Genomic DNA, 16,269 nt, shown 5'->3' with positions numbered 1-16,269 from the left:
AGATTCCCTTCAGTCCCAACTGCTCAAATAATGTAAATAATGATCTTTAAGTGAAGAACAGGCACTCAGCAATAGGACAAGAGGGCACGATAGGCCCAAGCTCTGCCAGGGGAAATTGAAGTTGGAGATCAGAAAAAAATTCTTTGCAGAGAGAGTGCTCAGGCATTGGAATGGGCTGCCCAGAGAGGGGGTGGATTCCCCATCCCTGGAGGTTTTTCAACTGAGCTTGGCCGTGGCACTGAGTGCCATGATCTGGTAAAGGGACTGGAGTTGGCCCAAGGGTTGGACTTGATCTCGGAGGTCTTTTCCAACCCAATCCATTCTATGATTCTAACTCCTGTCATGATCTTCAATTACATACTCAAGAATCCCAGACAGGCAAGCAATTAATTTAAGTAGGTTTATATTGTTGCTTAATTTTACTAATTGTTAAGATTTTAAGATTCCCACAGAAATAATTCCAGGTAGAAACACTTAACCCCCCTACCTGTAATGAGGTAATGGACCCTGTGTGCCCGTGCAGGACGGCAACTGGAGCACAAGTTCTCAGACACCACACTCGGATCATCTTGTCACAGCTCCCGGCTGCAATCATGGTGTTCTCATAGTTTACTGCCATGTCAGAGATCTCTGCTGAGTGGCCTCGTAATGTGGCAAATAACCTGCCATTGTGAGTCGACCAAATCTTCACCAGACAGTCATCTGAGCCCTGGAAAGAAAGGCTTAGTAAGGACAACAACTTCTTAAATGTTTCTGGCCTTTGATTACATCAAATTTTTCCACAGTGAGGGAGTTAATCAGCTACATTTTAGCACCACTGATAACCAGCTCCAGAAGCTTTAGCACAACATTAATTGTGTGAGGCCACACCTTGAGTGTTGTGTTCAGTTCTGGGCCCCTCAGTTGAGGAAAGATCTTGAGGGGCTGGAGCGGGGCCAGAGAAGAGCAACGAGGCTGGAGAAGGGACTGGAGCACAAGTGCTGTGGGGAGAGGCTGAGGGAGCTGGGGGTGTTTAGCCTGGAGAAGAGGAGGCTCAGAGGTGACCTCAGCACTGTCTGGAACTCCCTGAAGGGAAGTTCTGGCCAGGTGGGGGTTGGTCTCCTCTCCCAGGCACTCAGCAATAGGACAAGGGGGCACGATGGGCTCAAGCTCTGCCAGGGGAAATTGAAGTTGGAAATGAGAAAAAAATTCTTTGCAGAGAGAGTGCTCAGGGATTGGAATGGGCTGCCCAGAGAGGGGGTGGATTCCCCATCCCTGCAGGTTTTTCAACTGAGCTTGGCCGTGGCACTGAGTGCCATGATCTGGTAAAGGGACTGGAGTTGGACCAAGGGTTGGACTTGATGATCTCAAAGGTCTTTTCCAACCCAATCCATTCTATGACTATGATTCCTTGCATCCATCTAGAACTGTTTTCAGACTGGGATGTATTTCAACAACTTACAGTAAATATTCTGTGTCCAGTCCTATCAAATGCAACACAATACACAGAGGAGAGGTGGCCAAGGATCCTTCTGTGCATCTTGACATGCTGGTACATGGTTCCTGGGAATGAAGTGCTGAACTTGGCATATCCAGTTAACTGCTTTGCTCGATGCACTTCCACTGCAAGACAAAGAAATCACAACATGTTCATATATTATTCTAAACCATAATTTTATTCAACTGCTCAGGCAACCAACAGCAGGACAAGAGAGGATGGGCTTAAGCTCTGCCAGGGGATGTTTAGTTTGGATATCAGGAAGAAATTCTTTACAGAGAGTGGTCAGACATTGGAATGGCCTGGCCAGGGAGGGGGTAGATTCTCTAACCCTGGAGGTTTTTGAGGTGAGACTGGACGTGGCACTGAGTGCCATGATCTGGTAATCAAAGTGGGGTTGGATTAAGGGTTGGACTTGATGATCTCAGAGGTGTCTTCCAACCCAATTGATTCTATGATTCCATTAATATATTACTTAAAGACTAACTAGAAGTGACTTTCAGATTTCATTAAATCAGGTTTCTTCGTATTTGCAATTTTTCTGTGTGTGAAAACAGTATTTTAACAGCAGCAGTGGTGAGAGCTGAGCAGAGCTTACCAAGGTTGGGTGGGGTGCCATAGTTCACAGGAATTTCAGGAGGTCTCCCTCGATGAAGAGCAGCAAATGCAGAGCCTTTCCACACAGTGTTCCTGCAATCTGTAAAACCACTTGGGTGAAATTCATCATAAGCACACGTCAAATATTCCAAGAGCTGCAGTTCCAAAGAGCCCATCTAAAATTGGCCTCACAGGACTGAACCCACAAAAAAAACCAGGAATGCCCCAAATGGAGCACAAGTCCTATGGGGAGAGGCTGAGGGAGCTGAGGATTTTTAGCCTGGAGGAGGCTCAGAGGTGACCTCAGCACTGTCTGGAACTGCCTGAAGGGAAGTTCTGGCCAGGTGGGGGTTGGTCTCTTCTCCCAGGCACTCAGCAATAGGACAAGGGGGCACGATGGGCTCAAGCTCTGCCAGGGGAAATTGAAGTTGGAGAGCAGAAAAAAATTCTTTGCAGAGAGAGTACTCAGCCATTGGAATGGGCTGCCCAGAGAGGGGGTGGATTCCCCATCCCTGCAGGTTTTTCAGCTGAGCTTGGCTGTGGCACTGAGTGCCATGATCTGGTAAAGGGAGTGAAGTTGGACCAAGGGTTGGACTTGATGATCTCAGAGGTCTTTTCCAACCCAATCCATTCTATGATTCTATGAAAACTTTTCACCAACATTGCAGCACCAGAGGAGAGAAAAACCCATTTAACAGAGTAACAGAAGGAGGAAAAACCAACACAATCAACCATCAAACTCTGAAATTACTCCTAAATGTTGGCACCCCTGCAGTTCACGCAATGCAAAACTGACTTTTCCACTCAATTTTTGCTACTTGTTCTTAGTACAAAGCTTTTAAGGTTTTTAATATTTTCATGATAATTTATTCAGAAATTTAATTAATATTGAGTAATATGAAATTATTTAACTAATAGCTCTCAAGACCCTTCCAGTACCTAAAAGGGGCTTACAAGAAAGCTGGAGAGGGGCTTTTCACAAGGCCATGGAGTGACAGGACAAGGGGGAATTGCCTCAAACTGAAGGAAGGCAGGGTTAGATTGCTCTGGGAAGAAATTCTCGGCTGTGAGGGTGGGCAGGTCCTGGCACAGGTTGGGCAAAGAAACTGCAGCTGCCGCATCCCTGGAGGTGCCCAAGGCCAGGGTGGATGAACTCTGAGCAGCTGGGGATACTGGAAGGTGTCCCTGCCCATGGCAGGGGGTGGAATGAGATGAGCTTTGAGGTCTCTCCCAGCCCAAACCATTCCACAATTCCAAGAGGTTCTTTCTTAAAAAAAAATCCCCAAACTGACAGTTATTTTGACACACTCATCCTGATTTAACTGCAATCCCAATTTCCAGGACAGAAGAGTCCCCCCCATCATTCCCTGTGCATCCTTTAGAGCAAGCAGGGCAGGTAAGTGTAAACACAACAGTGTCCCCTAAACCAGTCCCACATCCCAGTTCCCAGCTCTCCCCAACAGAACTCCACACAGAGCTATAAACCCCAGACACAAAGAGGGAAGTGTAACACTAAAAGCCACTCTGTGTCCAAGTACCTGCTTATGCATTGCCAACCATTCCCTAAATTATGGATAAGAACTTTCCTCACTGCATGGACAGAACTCACAGGTATTCCAACACTCCTAACTATGCACATCTAACACTGACCATACCCATTCCAGATAAACAACAAGCCTTACCTTTTGCTGTCCGCAACAACGACTGTCTCCCTGCACCAAGCAAGGAATTGACTCTGGAAATGCTGGGTGGGATCTCCTTATCCAGGATAGGCCCAATCCGCTTGCAAATTTGTAATAAATGATCTGGAGCCACATGTTTGTTGGACAGCACCTGGCAAAAAGGTAAGGTTTAAAAAATATGAATGGTATATCCTGGATAGATGACCCTAAGAGCATCAACATTCACAGGTGTATCAAATAAATTAAAGTTTTAAGTTCCACTTAGAAACCAAAATCAATCCTTTTAAGCTCTGATCTAGTAAATTCAGTGAGTATTCCACTAGCAAGGGAGAGCTACAGTAAAAATAACTGCAGTAAAGTTACTCACTGCACATCAGTATTTTACTTGTAATAACCACCCCTGTGGCACCCACTTGTGAGGGACCCTACAGTGACCCTCTTTGCCCAACCCACACAATTATTTGTATTAAAAATACAGAATATGATTCAAACCCTCATAACTCCAGATCATGGAGAATTTGGGTGTAATCTATCACAAGAATTTATGCAGCTATCACTTCAGCCACACAGCACCTGCTCAGTGAACTGCAAAACAGGAGGTTTGAGTACAATCTCCCTGGAAATAGCTTCCTTGAAAAACCAGTACTACATAAGTCTGCCCTACTTCCTTGAACCAAAAGGATCTAAGCAGTCATCCCTACATTCAGGAATTATCTCGCACTATCTGCATCAAACAGCCTAAAAAAAACCCACTCCCACACACACTCAGATGTCTCAGTCAAGATGTGTGCAGGTTTTATTTTTCCCCCTTTTCTTTCTGAGAGTTCAATGAAAAGAAATCCTTATCCTGTTTAAGTCCATCACAGTAACACAGAAATTTAAGATGCAAAGTAGGATTTACACGGCCTTGAGCAAACCAAACCATCGGAATGAGAAAGTGAAGCTGTTGGGGAGGTGAATCCTCCACTCTGATCTGGCCACGCACAAACCAGTCAGACCCAGCAGCCACTCTGCTCCTCCAGCTCCCAGACAATTCCCAGCCAATCCATCCAGGAGAGGCACAAGGCCACACCAACACAGGTATGTGGCCTCCTGCCCAGGTAGCTCAGCACACAGGCAGAACCAGCTCGTGCTGCTGATGCTGTTCCTGGGCTGAATGACTGAGCTGGGCTGAGCCACGTCCTGACAGGGCTGATCTGCTCAGAACGGTGGGAATAAAAATACATCAGGTAAGATCTGGGTAGCAAAAAGCTGCCCAAATGCACACTGAGTATTGGGAATGCACAATTTAATCCACAGCCCTGCACTTGTTTTAGTAATAAAAATCCATGTATGAAGCTGGTGGGGGTACAGGTTGTATTCCTGATGGGGTGGTGAGGTGGTAACATCAGTAAAATAGTTCACATGACCCCTCAGGCAAATACATGACAACTGGATGCTGAAAATCAATTATCAGAAAGAGATTGGGCAGTCCAAAGATTACAAAATGCACTTTTTCAGCATTTCTTTACCTATTTTGCCTCTTGAATTGGTACAGAACAGCCCCAGCCACAACGTTCAGGATAGAAAGCTCAGCACACTTTCTGCCAAGCATTAAACCCGTTTTTGTTTTTATGCCATCAGCAGGAAGTGCATATTCCAAATGCAATCCTTGCCTGCAAAAACCTTGCAATCCCTTTCCTTTTCAAGTAGTTTCACTCAAATTTTGGAAGGAACAGTTACACTAATGTAAAATGAAATGCCATGATGACACAGAGAAGTAACTACACCCCAAGGCTGCAGTTTGTGGTCTCTGCAAGTTCAGAGTGAGACCAGAGGGACAGAACAGTCTCAAAGCCCCTCAAAAAGCAGAAACTAAAACGTTGAGAAGATTAATTTAGATATTCTGAAATACCAGTGCCCTGTGCAGAGATTTCTTTTAAATTGTGCAGGAAAAAGAGGCAGAAGCAGCATATGTTGAAAAATTAATCTGACAACTGTACAATAATCACAGTTAAACACTACTCCTGAAGTCAAAAGAATCCCCACATGGCATCTCCCAACACCCCATTTTTTTGTCAGAAGAAATGGGGTACAACAATGAACCAACCTCCCTACAGACCTTTTGAAACGTAATCCTACTTTTATCTTTGCTAAATTTGAGTCAGAGATTGAAAATATTCCTGTTTAGCAAGACTAGGCTTGTTAGTGACTTAAAATACTAACCTAAAATCTCGTTTGCTCAACTGACCACACTTGACAAGGAGAGGAAATGGAATCAAATTTATCATTTTAAGCAACACTTGAATAATTAACAAAATGTTTTAAAATTTCATTCCTTTTCTAGACAAATATGATCTTCCAGTGCATCACAACAGGGATTTAAATACAACAATCAGTCAATTAACCTGGAATGGCCGAATCCTAAGGGGGGGGGGGAAACAAGAATGAACATCTCTTTAAAGAAAACAAAACCAATTACAATAAGGCAAAATAAAAATCACACTGGGCAGGCACCCCCAAGCCAGCGCTTTGTGAGATTCAAAGGCCACTACACTTGGCCATTTAAGAAACAGCAAAATTAAGCACCAAAACACAGCTCTCCCTTCTGCAAAGACATCCAGACCAAACCACCCCATGCCTGGAAGGCAGAAGGGGCACATTTTGTGGAGAGACCTCTCCTATCTTTCCAACATGAGGAAACAAAGCAATGACCAGCGAGGAGCCAGAGATAACGAGCACATTCACAGCCACCAGGATTGCCAATCCTCGGTTTCTGAAGAGCGATTTCATTTCCTAATCTGTTGGAGGGGGCTGAAAGAAGCCAACCAGAAAATAAATACCGACAAATCACAACGTGCCTCACAACCTTGGCCCTGAAACTCCGAAATGAAACCTGGCTGCAGATTGGCTCCTGCCTGCCTGTAGGCAGTGGCATGTACCACTGCACAACGCCAAGCTCCACCTCTGCTATGTAAACAATATCCTCAATTTAAACCACCGCTTGTGTTTTTGTTAGTCTGATGTAAAGAAATTAAAGGCCCTTTCTAAAGTAATTCAAATGTCCAGAGCCAGAGCGATACCGGAAGGTGAAGCTTTGGGCCTACTTTTAAAGGTAAAGGGTCTAACATCAATGTCAACATGGTAATTCAAAGGGGTTTTTAAAAGATAAAAGTCTCACCAATTCTTCATAACTTCTGTAATGCTCATTTCCTTGCCAATCCAACCTTTTAGGAAGCAACTAAATAAAGGAAAAACAAAAAACGTGAGCGGTTAAAGGGAAAGGAGGGTTTATAGACCACATCCAAAACAATGTGTGTTGAAGGGGGGGAAAAGTTGAGACAGCGGCAGAAACTTGAATGACTTGCAAAGGAAACTTTTAACTACAGCAAGATTTCATCAGAGCCCACACAGACCTGGTGCTGCTCCAGCTCCTGCACCAGCACCTGCGGAGGAAAGGGGACAAAAAACACAAGAGTGAGGGACGAACCAGGGTTCGACTTGCCCAGCGCGGGGGGCGCGGCTGCCCCAGCTCCCCCCGGCCCTCCGCGGGCAGCGCGGGGTCCCCGAACGCCGCACTCACCTTCAGCGCTCTCCGGCAGGGCCCGGTGCTCAGGAACCGGGCGATGAGGAAGTAAAGCTCTACAAGAAACACAGGGAATGAGAGAGACACGGGGGATGAGGCGGGGGGCGGCCGTGCCCCGTCCTGAGGGGAGGGGGGGGGCAGGAAGATGGCGGCACCGGCGGCACCTCCTCACGCCGCGTTACCTGATTCAATGAGCGGCAGCGACGCGCTAGAGCTGGAAGAGGCCGCGGGCTCGGCCATGGCGGGCTGAGGGCGGCGGGCCCGGCTCGGCACGGCGCTGTCAGCGCCTCCCCTCCCTCCCTCCCGCCCCTCACGGCCGCCCCCCCGCTCCCCTCAGCGCTCCCTCCCTCTCCCCCCTCAGCGCAGCCTCGGCGGCGCCTCCGCCATCGCCGCCGCAACACGCGTCTCGGCGCCTCCGCGACACCTCCGCCGGGCGCGCCCGCGGGGGGGCGGGGGAAAAATAGTCCCCGCGCTCCACCGCGCTCCGGGAGCAGCGGGGAAACGGCGGAACGCGCGTGTGGCGGCGGGGAGGGAGAGGGGAAGGAGGCGGAGATTGCGGCGCGGGGGTTGGCGGGGAAGGAGCGCGGTGAGGGACAAAGAGAGGACCGGACGCGGAAGGATCGCGTGGGGAGGGCAGTGGTAAGACGGTTGTGGGCGGGGCCGGCGCACCGTGAGGTGGCGGCGCTAGGGGATGGCGGGGAAGCGGTGGCCGCGGGGCTGCTCCGATCGCCCCCGGGAACGGCGGGGCTGCCGCCGCCGTCGCGGTGCTACCGGGACCGGACAGCCCTCCCAGGGACCCGCGGCGAGGCCTGAGGGCCGGCTGCCCGCTGCGATGCGGGGATGGAGCGGGCACCGTGTGCGGCGGGGCCAAGGCCTCGCCGCCAGTGCTGTGTCCAGTTCTGGGCCCCTCACTGGAAGAAGGACATTGAGGGGTTGGAGCATGTCCAGGGAAGGAAGGGAGCTGGGAAGGGGTTTGGACATCAGGCTGACAAGCGGCTGAGGGAACCATGGGGGCTCAGGAGGGAGAAAGGGAGGCCTCAGTGGGGACGTCCTCGTTTTCCACAGCTCCCGACGGGAGAGGGGAACCGGGAGGGATCAGGCTCTGCTCCCAGCGATAGAACAAGAGGAAAGGACCTCAAGCCGTGCCAGGGCACGTTCAGGTTGAACATTGGGAAGAATTTCTTCCTGCAAAGGGTGGTCAGGGATTGGAAGGGGTTGCCTGGGGAGGTTTGGAGTCCCCAGCCCTGGAGGTGCCCAGGGCAGGACTGGCCGTGGCACTCAGTGCTCTGGGCTGGGGGACAAGGTGGGCATCAGGCACAGCGTGAACTCGATAATCTCAAGACATCTTTTCCAAACTAAGTCTGATTCAAGTGCACTGCCCCACACAGTGCCCAGTGTGCCCCAGGCCAGCAGAGAGCTGGAAGCATCGGTGCTGTGCCCATGTTGGAGGAGCTTGGAAATGGCCCGGACTCCTCCCGTGCCAAGGGAGTTCGTGCCCCAAACCCCAGCTCGGGGAGGGGCATTTTCCACCCCACTACGGGCAGCAGGGCTGAACTGACACCACCCATTAAAAACCAGCAGGTTTGCCCCAGTGCCAACTCCATCCCACCCTCACTTTGGGAACCAGGATTTTGGGATTTAGCAGCCAGGACAGGGAGCTGCTGGAGTGAGGCCAGAGGAGGCCCCAGGATGGGCAGGGGATGGAGCAGCTCTGCTGGGAGGAAAGGCTGGCACAGCTGGGATTGGCCAGCCTGGAGAAGAGAAGCTTTGGGGTTGACCTAACATTGTGTCCTTCCAGTGCCTGAAGGAGGCGACAAGAAACATGGAGACTCTTTGCAAGGGGCTGGAGTGACGGGACAAGGGGAATGGCTTCAAACTGCCAGAGGGCAGGGTTAAATGGAATATTAAGAAATTGTTCCCTGTGAGGGTGGGCAGGCCCTGGCACAGGTTGCCCAGAAAAGCTGAGACTGCCCCATCCCTGGAAGTGTCCAAGGCCAGGTTGGACAGGGCTTGGAGCAACCTGGACTGGTGGGAAGTGTCCCTGCCCCTGGCAGGGGGTGGAACAAGATGATTCTCAATGCCCCTTCCAAGCCATTCTGTAATTTACCTTTTTTCCCTCTCACAGTTGTTTCTCACCTATGCCCAGCATGAATTCTGATGCAAACAGCAATGGCTGTACTTGTATTATATATTTGAAATCCAAGCTGTTCTTTCCTTACTCCATTCCCCACCTGTGATACCTTGAAATGCATTTTAAGAACCTTTGAAGTAAAATATCTTTAGGTATTATTCCCTTAACCCAAACAACCAGTAGCAGCATTTAAATAAAGCAGAGTAACTTCCAATAAACTTGTTTTGTTCTCTTCCTGTTGTATTTTGAATGGGCTGGTGCTCCATCATGGATGTGTCCCACAGTGCTGGATGCACATCAGCTCTCACTCCAGTCCTTAAGGTGCAGAGCAACTATCTTTGGTATCACACACGACAGAGCAACATTAGGGAGAAGTTACAATATTTAAGCAGTGGATAATAGATGTTAGATGTTGAAAGTTCAAAAGTTCATGACATCAGAGACCCAAAACACATGAAAAAATGGCACTCTGTAAAATCAGCCAAGAGAGATTATTTTGGGGTATTTACCTGCAAGTTTATTACTCATTTAACTGGTGGGTTTGTCAAATCCAGAGAGTAAAGAATGTCATGGGGTTGTCATGTTACTATTAAGTTAAGCCAAAAATAAGGTCAGTGGAAGGGGATGTTGGGGGAAGTGAGTTAAAAAAGTGGCATAAATGTACAGATTTGAAATCTCAACTCGAAGCCAAAGCCAGGTGTGCTCTGCCAGGAAGACACTTGTGGAACTGGACCAGGAGCATGTTGTGATCCAGTACAGGAGGACTTCCCATATATAAGCAACAGTTAAGTTAAAGATTGAAGAGATAAAAAATGGTAAAATTCATTCTGAAATGAAATTATTAAGAAAATGAATTGAAAGTGAAACTCAAGTGTGTTTTTTAGAAAAAACTATGACAATTGGAAAAAGGCAACAAAAATGTACAGGAAGCAGAAACTGCTTGCAGGTGTTACTTAAGAGCATAAACAAATTCTGGGGCAAGGGGGAAAAAAAGAAACAAGAAACGTTACTGTTTGATCTTGGCTCCTCCCAGGACAAGGTGACAGTTGTGACTGGCTTAGTAATTATTGACTTCTTTTGTTAAAGTAACAGCAGCAGCACAGGACTCTCAGCTTTCAAACTGCAAGTTCAGGTTATTAACACTGCAATTTTCCACTCCCTATCTCTTAAAAAGTACATTTTTAACACTATTAAGAACACAGTTAAAAATCCAAACCACACCACTTGAATTGTGAGTTGTCACAGTCAATGCAGGAGCTACAGAAACTTTCATAATCAAGATTTATTTGGCTTTTGTTTGAAGATCACAAACACTATCAATAATTTTACAATTGTTTTTATTCACATAGTTTTTTTAAATCTAAAAACTAATTGTTTTTTTTCCTAGGACTATTCCAGATACTTTTCACTTGATCTTTATAGACAAGCTGTCCTTTAAAACTAGAGAAGTTCCAGTATCTCAAATATTGACATAACAAGTTCCATCTCCCAAGCAGAAACTTTTCCTTTGCCAGTATTTGAAGGTATAAAATAAAAAAATTCCAATCTTTTGCATCACAGCTACAAAGTTGTTGGAAAAAAAATAAAGCTGCAACTACCAAAAATAACTTTGTCACAGATTTACATCACTCAGCAAGAAATCCAACACTAGGGAGCAGTTTTATTAGATAAGGAATTCTACTGATGGTACAACCATAGATAAAGATAAATAACTAAAATGTTAAGACATTCTCAACACATCATTATGAATTCCAAGGTCTGATCTGTGTTATGCTTCATTTAATAGGATAGAAAACTGTCCCTCACAGCCTGTGGAACGTGAAGCCCAATCAAGACTTCAAAACCCTCTCCTCAATTAACATGCTGTTAATTTCTGGTTTCATAGAAAACAGACAACCAGTACATGATTTTACCACTTAAAAAAAGCATTTACACTTATCTAAATATGTAAAAAAATGGGTTGAGTCGGGATTCTCTCCTCTTTTAAAAATGTGTTTTCTAGAACTACTAAAAAACTTGCATTTACAAAATAGTTGATAAAAATATTCCTCTGAATTGTACAAGAAAGAAAGGTTTAAGGACCACCAGTTACAGATGTGGGACTGGGTGTTACTCAGACTTCACTTCTTTCTCTGCAGCTGCATCAGGTGCTGGGGTCTGGAAAGGAAACAAAAAACCAGGACAGTTCAATGCAGGAAGTTGTGAAGTGGCTCAGACTCTTAGTTTGGAGTGGTTTCAGTGCACAAAATGACAAAGAACAACCCTGACTTGTTTCTGCTTCATAAACTGGTGCCATGAGCTTATTCCTCTTGAATCATGACCTACTAAAGCAAACTGTCCAGAAAAGGCTCCTTGGATCCATCAGTATGAATTGCAGAATTTTGATATTGTTACTAAACACACACATTGCAAAGGACTTCAATTTTAATTTGAATTACTGCCTTTATGACAGGAGAAACTTCAGCTTTTACTCAGCTAAAATCCCTGAACGTGGGGTGTTGAGAGAAGGCAACAGAGATTCAGTTCATGCTTTCAATTTTCAGTGCAGCACTGTTAAAATATTCTCAAATCTTACTCTGTTTTACAGTAACATCCAAGAGGAAAAGACTCTGCCTCTTACAGACTTTGGTATTACAGTACAGCTGAAATGTTGGCTGCTGTGCCCACCACAAATCCAGCACAAAGATGTGCCCCAGAATTCATCATCCATTCCTTGTAAATTGAAATAAACCCTGCACTAATGAACTAAATAGACCCCAGCCCAGAAATGCTGCCAAATTTAGGTTTCACTGCTATTGCTGAAGAATTATGTGCACAAATTAAAAAAACAAATTACGTGATTGTAATGATGCCAAAAAGTTGAGCCAGCTGAAGAATTCCTCATTGGAGCCCAACTTTTCACAATGATCACAGTCTAAGCTTGCAAATGACAAACTGTTACCCCAGAGTGTATAATCTTGTTCACTCAAGCACCATCCTGTACTTTCTTGCTACCTGAAAACCTTTTGCTTGAAGGTCTGTCTGCACACTGATGGATCAGTGGGGTAGATTTCACATTTTCTCTATCTTAAAAAAAATTACTTTGCAATGCAACAACCCAGCAGGAAGCACAAACCACACATTTAAATTAAAAAAATCCTCTGACTGCTCAGCAGAGTCCAGTGAACTCATGAAAATGAGAGAGGCATCTGCTATCACTGAAATCTGAGACCAGTTCCAGGCCTGTTACCACACTTGTGTTTTTCCAGCTGTTGACTTATTGCCCTATTCAGAGGCACTGCCTTTCCCTACAGATCTTGTCCTAAATTATATGTGCATTCCAAGAAAATAATGCATTGTGGAGGTGCTTTAAGTTAAGAGGTGAGCAGTGACTCCAAACACTTCAGCCCTGTGGTGCAGCCAAGACTGACTGTTCACTTCTTCAGCATCAACAACCCTTAGGTGGGTCTCCCAATTTCTTCTCCATCTCTACACCTGTCCCTTCTCCCAGCAGTGTCTGTAAATGTTACCTCAACTCTAGTCAAGTTGTTTTCATTGAAAACTATTTCTAGTCACATGAAAAAATACTACATTTTTCAAAAAACTTCTGTAGCAAGAAGGAACTTCTCTTCCAATAGGACCCAACCCCAGCCCTCCAAACTTTACCTCCTCAGTTTTAGCTTCCCCATTCTCTGCAGGCAAGTTGTCCTTTGTCTGTTCTTGGTTTGTCTCTTCTGTCTGTTTTCCTTTAGGCCCCTTTTTCCCCTTTGATTGAGCTTTCTTGTCCTCAGATTTATCCTAAAATGAAATATATTTCCAGTAAGTAAATTACTTACCAGGTAAATTTTGAAAATAATAAAAACTACAGAAAACCAAGATGGACTTGCTAAGCTACCAACAACCTACTTCCAAAATATTTCAGAATTACATAACTGCAACACAGAGACCTCTGAGGTTTCATTGTCAAAATCTATTATTCTTCATTAATATTTATTTAAAAACTCCACCAAGTAACTCCATAATGAACAAACTTTTCCCTATCAGAAAAAAAACCTGTCAGGAAAGTTTTAGAAAGTCATAAAGTTGGTGCAGAAAAAGAATGTATTTTGATGGACCAAATACAGAAAAGAAAATATTTTAAAAATCTATCTTTGGCTGGTAATCAACACCTAGAAATAGGTATAGGCAGCAAGTCAGTATCCTGTGTTGTCACTCAGCATCAATGAGCAGCAGTAAGAACAGATGCATCAGACACTGCAAAAAAGAGAATTACAACTGAAGTAACATTGAAAAGCTTCCCCAAATTCTTCAAGCTTACAGCCCTGAGAGCAGGAGCACACTGACAGTCAAACCATTGGAATGAAGGTGCATTCCTGGTAAGTAACAGTCCAGTAGGATTAATACAAGGAAAACATCAGAAAGTCAGCAAAGTAGAGCTCTATATTAGTGTGTCTGAAATTAGACAATCACAGAATGGTTTGGGTTGGAAGGGACCTTAAAGATCATCCAGTTTCAACCCCCTGACATGGGTAGGGACACCTCCCACCAGCCCAGGTTGCTCCAAGCCCTGTCCAACCTGGCTTTGGACACTTCCAGGGATGGGGCAGCCACAGCTTCTCTGTCCAACCTGTGCCAGGGCCTGCCCACCCTCACAAGGAACAATTTCTTCTTAATATCCAATCTAACCCTACTCTCTGGCAGTTTGAAGCCATTCCCCCTTGTCTTGTCACTCCAGGCCCTTGGAAATAGTTTCTCTCCATCCTTCTTGGAGGGTCTTTCAGGTCCTGGAAGAGCACAATGAGGTCACCCCCAAGGTCTTTAATCCACACATCACAAAGAGAAGCTCAGGATGACACAGGAACACTTAACACATACAGCAGCAAGCTAAGAGACACACAGCCTGCTTTAATTCTCCCAAAACCCAGAGAATTTTACACCTCAGTTATTGGCACTGTGAGGCTGTGCTGAAAAATTTAAAGACTGTACTAAACCTCACCTTGTTGCACATACAGAGATCCAAAAGCTTGAGTTCATGAATGGAAACTGAGGAACTTTTTGGTGGCTAAGGAATTATTTTTCCCTGTCCTAACACACTGCTTTAAAATTTAAGTATTTATATAAGTATTTATATATTTTATATTTTTTTGTTACAGTGATCCAGTATAATCCTACGTACAGAATCATTTAGGTGGGAAAAGACCTCCAGCATCATAAAGTCCACCCTGTGCCTGATGCCCACCTTGTCCCCCAGCCCAGAGCACTGAGTGCCACGGCCAGTCCTTCCTTGGACACCTCCAGGAATGGAGACTCCAGGGCTGGGCACTCCAAACCTCCCTGGGCAGCCCCTTCCAATCCCTGACCACCGTTTCCAGGAAGAAATTCCTCCTGATGTCCAGTTGCTTTGACATCCACGTAGTTCTACCCCACAGCAAACTGGCATCTAACACACATGGATCAGGGCCCAGGTTTCCATGCAATGCCTGGAGCTTAACAAGGACTTACTCAAACAGTGGTGAAACCTGTAGATATTGGCAGAAACACCTTAAAATGGTACTTCAGCCAAAGTGAGTGTTCCCACAAGGAATAAAACCACCCCAACACTGTGCATCGAGGACCTGACACAGGACACCACCAGGCACCACCTGCTCTCCCTCCCCTCTTCACAGAATCATAGAATGGATTTGGTTGGAAAAGACCTCTGAGATCATCAAGTCCAACCCTTGGTCCAACTCCAGTCCCATTACCAGATCATGGCACTCAGTGCCACGGCCAAGCTCAGTTGAAAAACCTCCAGGGATGGGGAATCCACCCTCTCTCTGGGCAGCCCATTCCAATGCCTGAGCACTCTCTCTGCAAAGAATTTTTTTCTGATCTCCAACTTCAATTTCCCCTGGCAGAGCTTGAGCCCATCGTGCCCCCTTGTCCTATTGCTGAGTGCCTGGGAGAAGAGACCAACCCCCACCTGGCCAGAACTTCCCTTCTTCCCACGCACCTTTGCCGGTAACTTCTTTGGTTTCGGCTCTGCTTTGGCCGGCGGTGGTTTCTGAGGACAGAGAACAAGTCAGGTGGGAGATTCTGCCCGCGGTGACCCCTCCCAGGTGCTCCCACTCACCCACCCATCTACCCACCCACGCACCCCCCACGCCGCTCCCGCACTCACCGCGGACAGACGCGCCGATCGCCGCTTGGGCTGAGAGGAAGAGAGAGAGACAGGGACAGAGAACGGGCGTGAGCGGGCGGGACGGAGCCAGGGCCGGCCCCGCTGTCCCGCCGCCCCGCCCGTGTCGCGGTGTCACGCGTGTCGGGAGGTCACGCATGTCGCGGTGTCACTCACCTCCGCGGGGGCGTCCCCGTCCGCCACCGTCACCTGCAACACACACGGCGCGTCAGCGGGGCGGGACCGCCCGGCCCAGCCCGCCCCTTCCCACCGCCGCTCCCGCACCGCGCGTCCCGCCGAGCCACCTTCACCCTCCCGGGCCCCGCCGGGCCCCTCCGCGCCCCGCACCGGGGGAAGGCACCGAGAAAGACAGCGGGGGAAGGCACCGGGGGGAAGGCACCAGGGGAAGGCGCAGGGCCCCGTCCCCGCGCCAGAGCCCGCGGAGCGGCCGCGTCCTGCCCCCCGAACCCCGAGCCTCGTCCCCGCGAGGCCGCCGCTCCCCGCCCGCACCTTCCTCTTCGGCATCTCGAGGCTGCGGCCGCGACCCCCGCGGCTGCGGCTCCCCCGGCGCGGCGGCTGCGAGCGCTGCGGCTGCCTGCGAGCCACAGCCCGGCTGCGCAGCGGAGCCGCCTCCCCCCCCTCCTCCCCATCCCAGCAGCGCCAGCGGCACCGCAACAGGAT

At 47.5% G+C, this 16,269-nt stretch overlaps 2 protein-coding genes across 2 annotated transcripts in view; both read right to left on the bottom strand.

Moving 5' to 3' along the window:
• BRWD1 (bromodomain and WD repeat domain containing 1) overlaps positions 1 to 7,612 on the bottom strand; it is a 50,956-nt gene extending 43,344 nt beyond the window's left edge. Inside the window, exons 1-8 of the mRNA XM_071566781.1 lie at positions 7,504 to 7,612; positions 7,319 to 7,377; positions 7,152 to 7,181; positions 6,917 to 6,976; positions 3,757 to 3,907; positions 2,076 to 2,174; positions 1,442 to 1,602; positions 488 to 709 (exon numbers count right to left, since the gene is read on the bottom strand). Of these exons, the coding sequence (XP_071422882.1) occupies positions 488 to 709; positions 1,442 to 1,602; positions 2,076 to 2,174; positions 3,757 to 3,907; positions 6,917 to 6,976; positions 7,152 to 7,181; positions 7,319 to 7,377; positions 7,504 to 7,561 (840 nt within the window). The 5' untranslated portion in view covers positions 7,562 to 7,612. The remainder of the gene's footprint in view (positions 1 to 487; positions 710 to 1,441; positions 1,603 to 2,075; positions 2,175 to 3,756; positions 3,908 to 6,916; positions 6,977 to 7,151; positions 7,182 to 7,318; positions 7,378 to 7,503) is intronic.
• A 3,104-nt stretch (positions 7,613 to 10,716) lies between these two features.
• HMGN1 (high mobility group nucleosome binding domain 1) lies at positions 10,717 to 16,256 on the bottom strand. Its single transcript, XM_071566766.1, has 6 exons — positions 16,099 to 16,256; positions 15,766 to 15,798; positions 15,592 to 15,621; positions 15,424 to 15,474; positions 13,098 to 13,229; positions 10,717 to 11,609 (listed from the first exon to the last, which is right to left on the bottom strand). Exons 1-6 carry the CDS (start codon positions 16,111 to 16,113, stop codon positions 11,562 to 11,564), a joined length of 309 nt encoding a protein of 102 aa, XP_071422867.1. The 5' UTR covers positions 16,114 to 16,256; the 3' UTR covers positions 10,717 to 11,561.
• Positions 16,257 to 16,269: the final 13 nt, after the last annotated feature.

This window comes from Pithys albifrons, chromosome 1, assembly GCF_047495875.1.
Source record: "Pithys albifrons albifrons isolate INPA30051 chromosome 1, PitAlb_v1, whole genome shotgun sequence".
NCBI lineage: Eukaryota > Metazoa > Chordata > Aves > Passeriformes > Thamnophilidae > Pithys > Pithys albifrons.
The sequence above is the reverse complement of the archived record's forward strand: the minus strand, read 5'-3'. Positions and strand labels throughout refer to the sequence as shown.

Coding starts and splice junctions, on each gene's coding strand:
- HMGN1 (XM_071566766.1), bottom strand. Junction 15,475..15,591: donor GATCGGCGCGTCTGTCCGCG/GTGAGTGCGGGA, acceptor CTCTGTCCTCAG/AAACCACCGCCGGCCAAAGC. Junction 13,230..15,423: donor CAAAGAAGTTACCGGCAAAG/GTGCGTGGGAAG, acceptor ATTTCATTTTAG/GATAAATCTGAGGACAAGAA.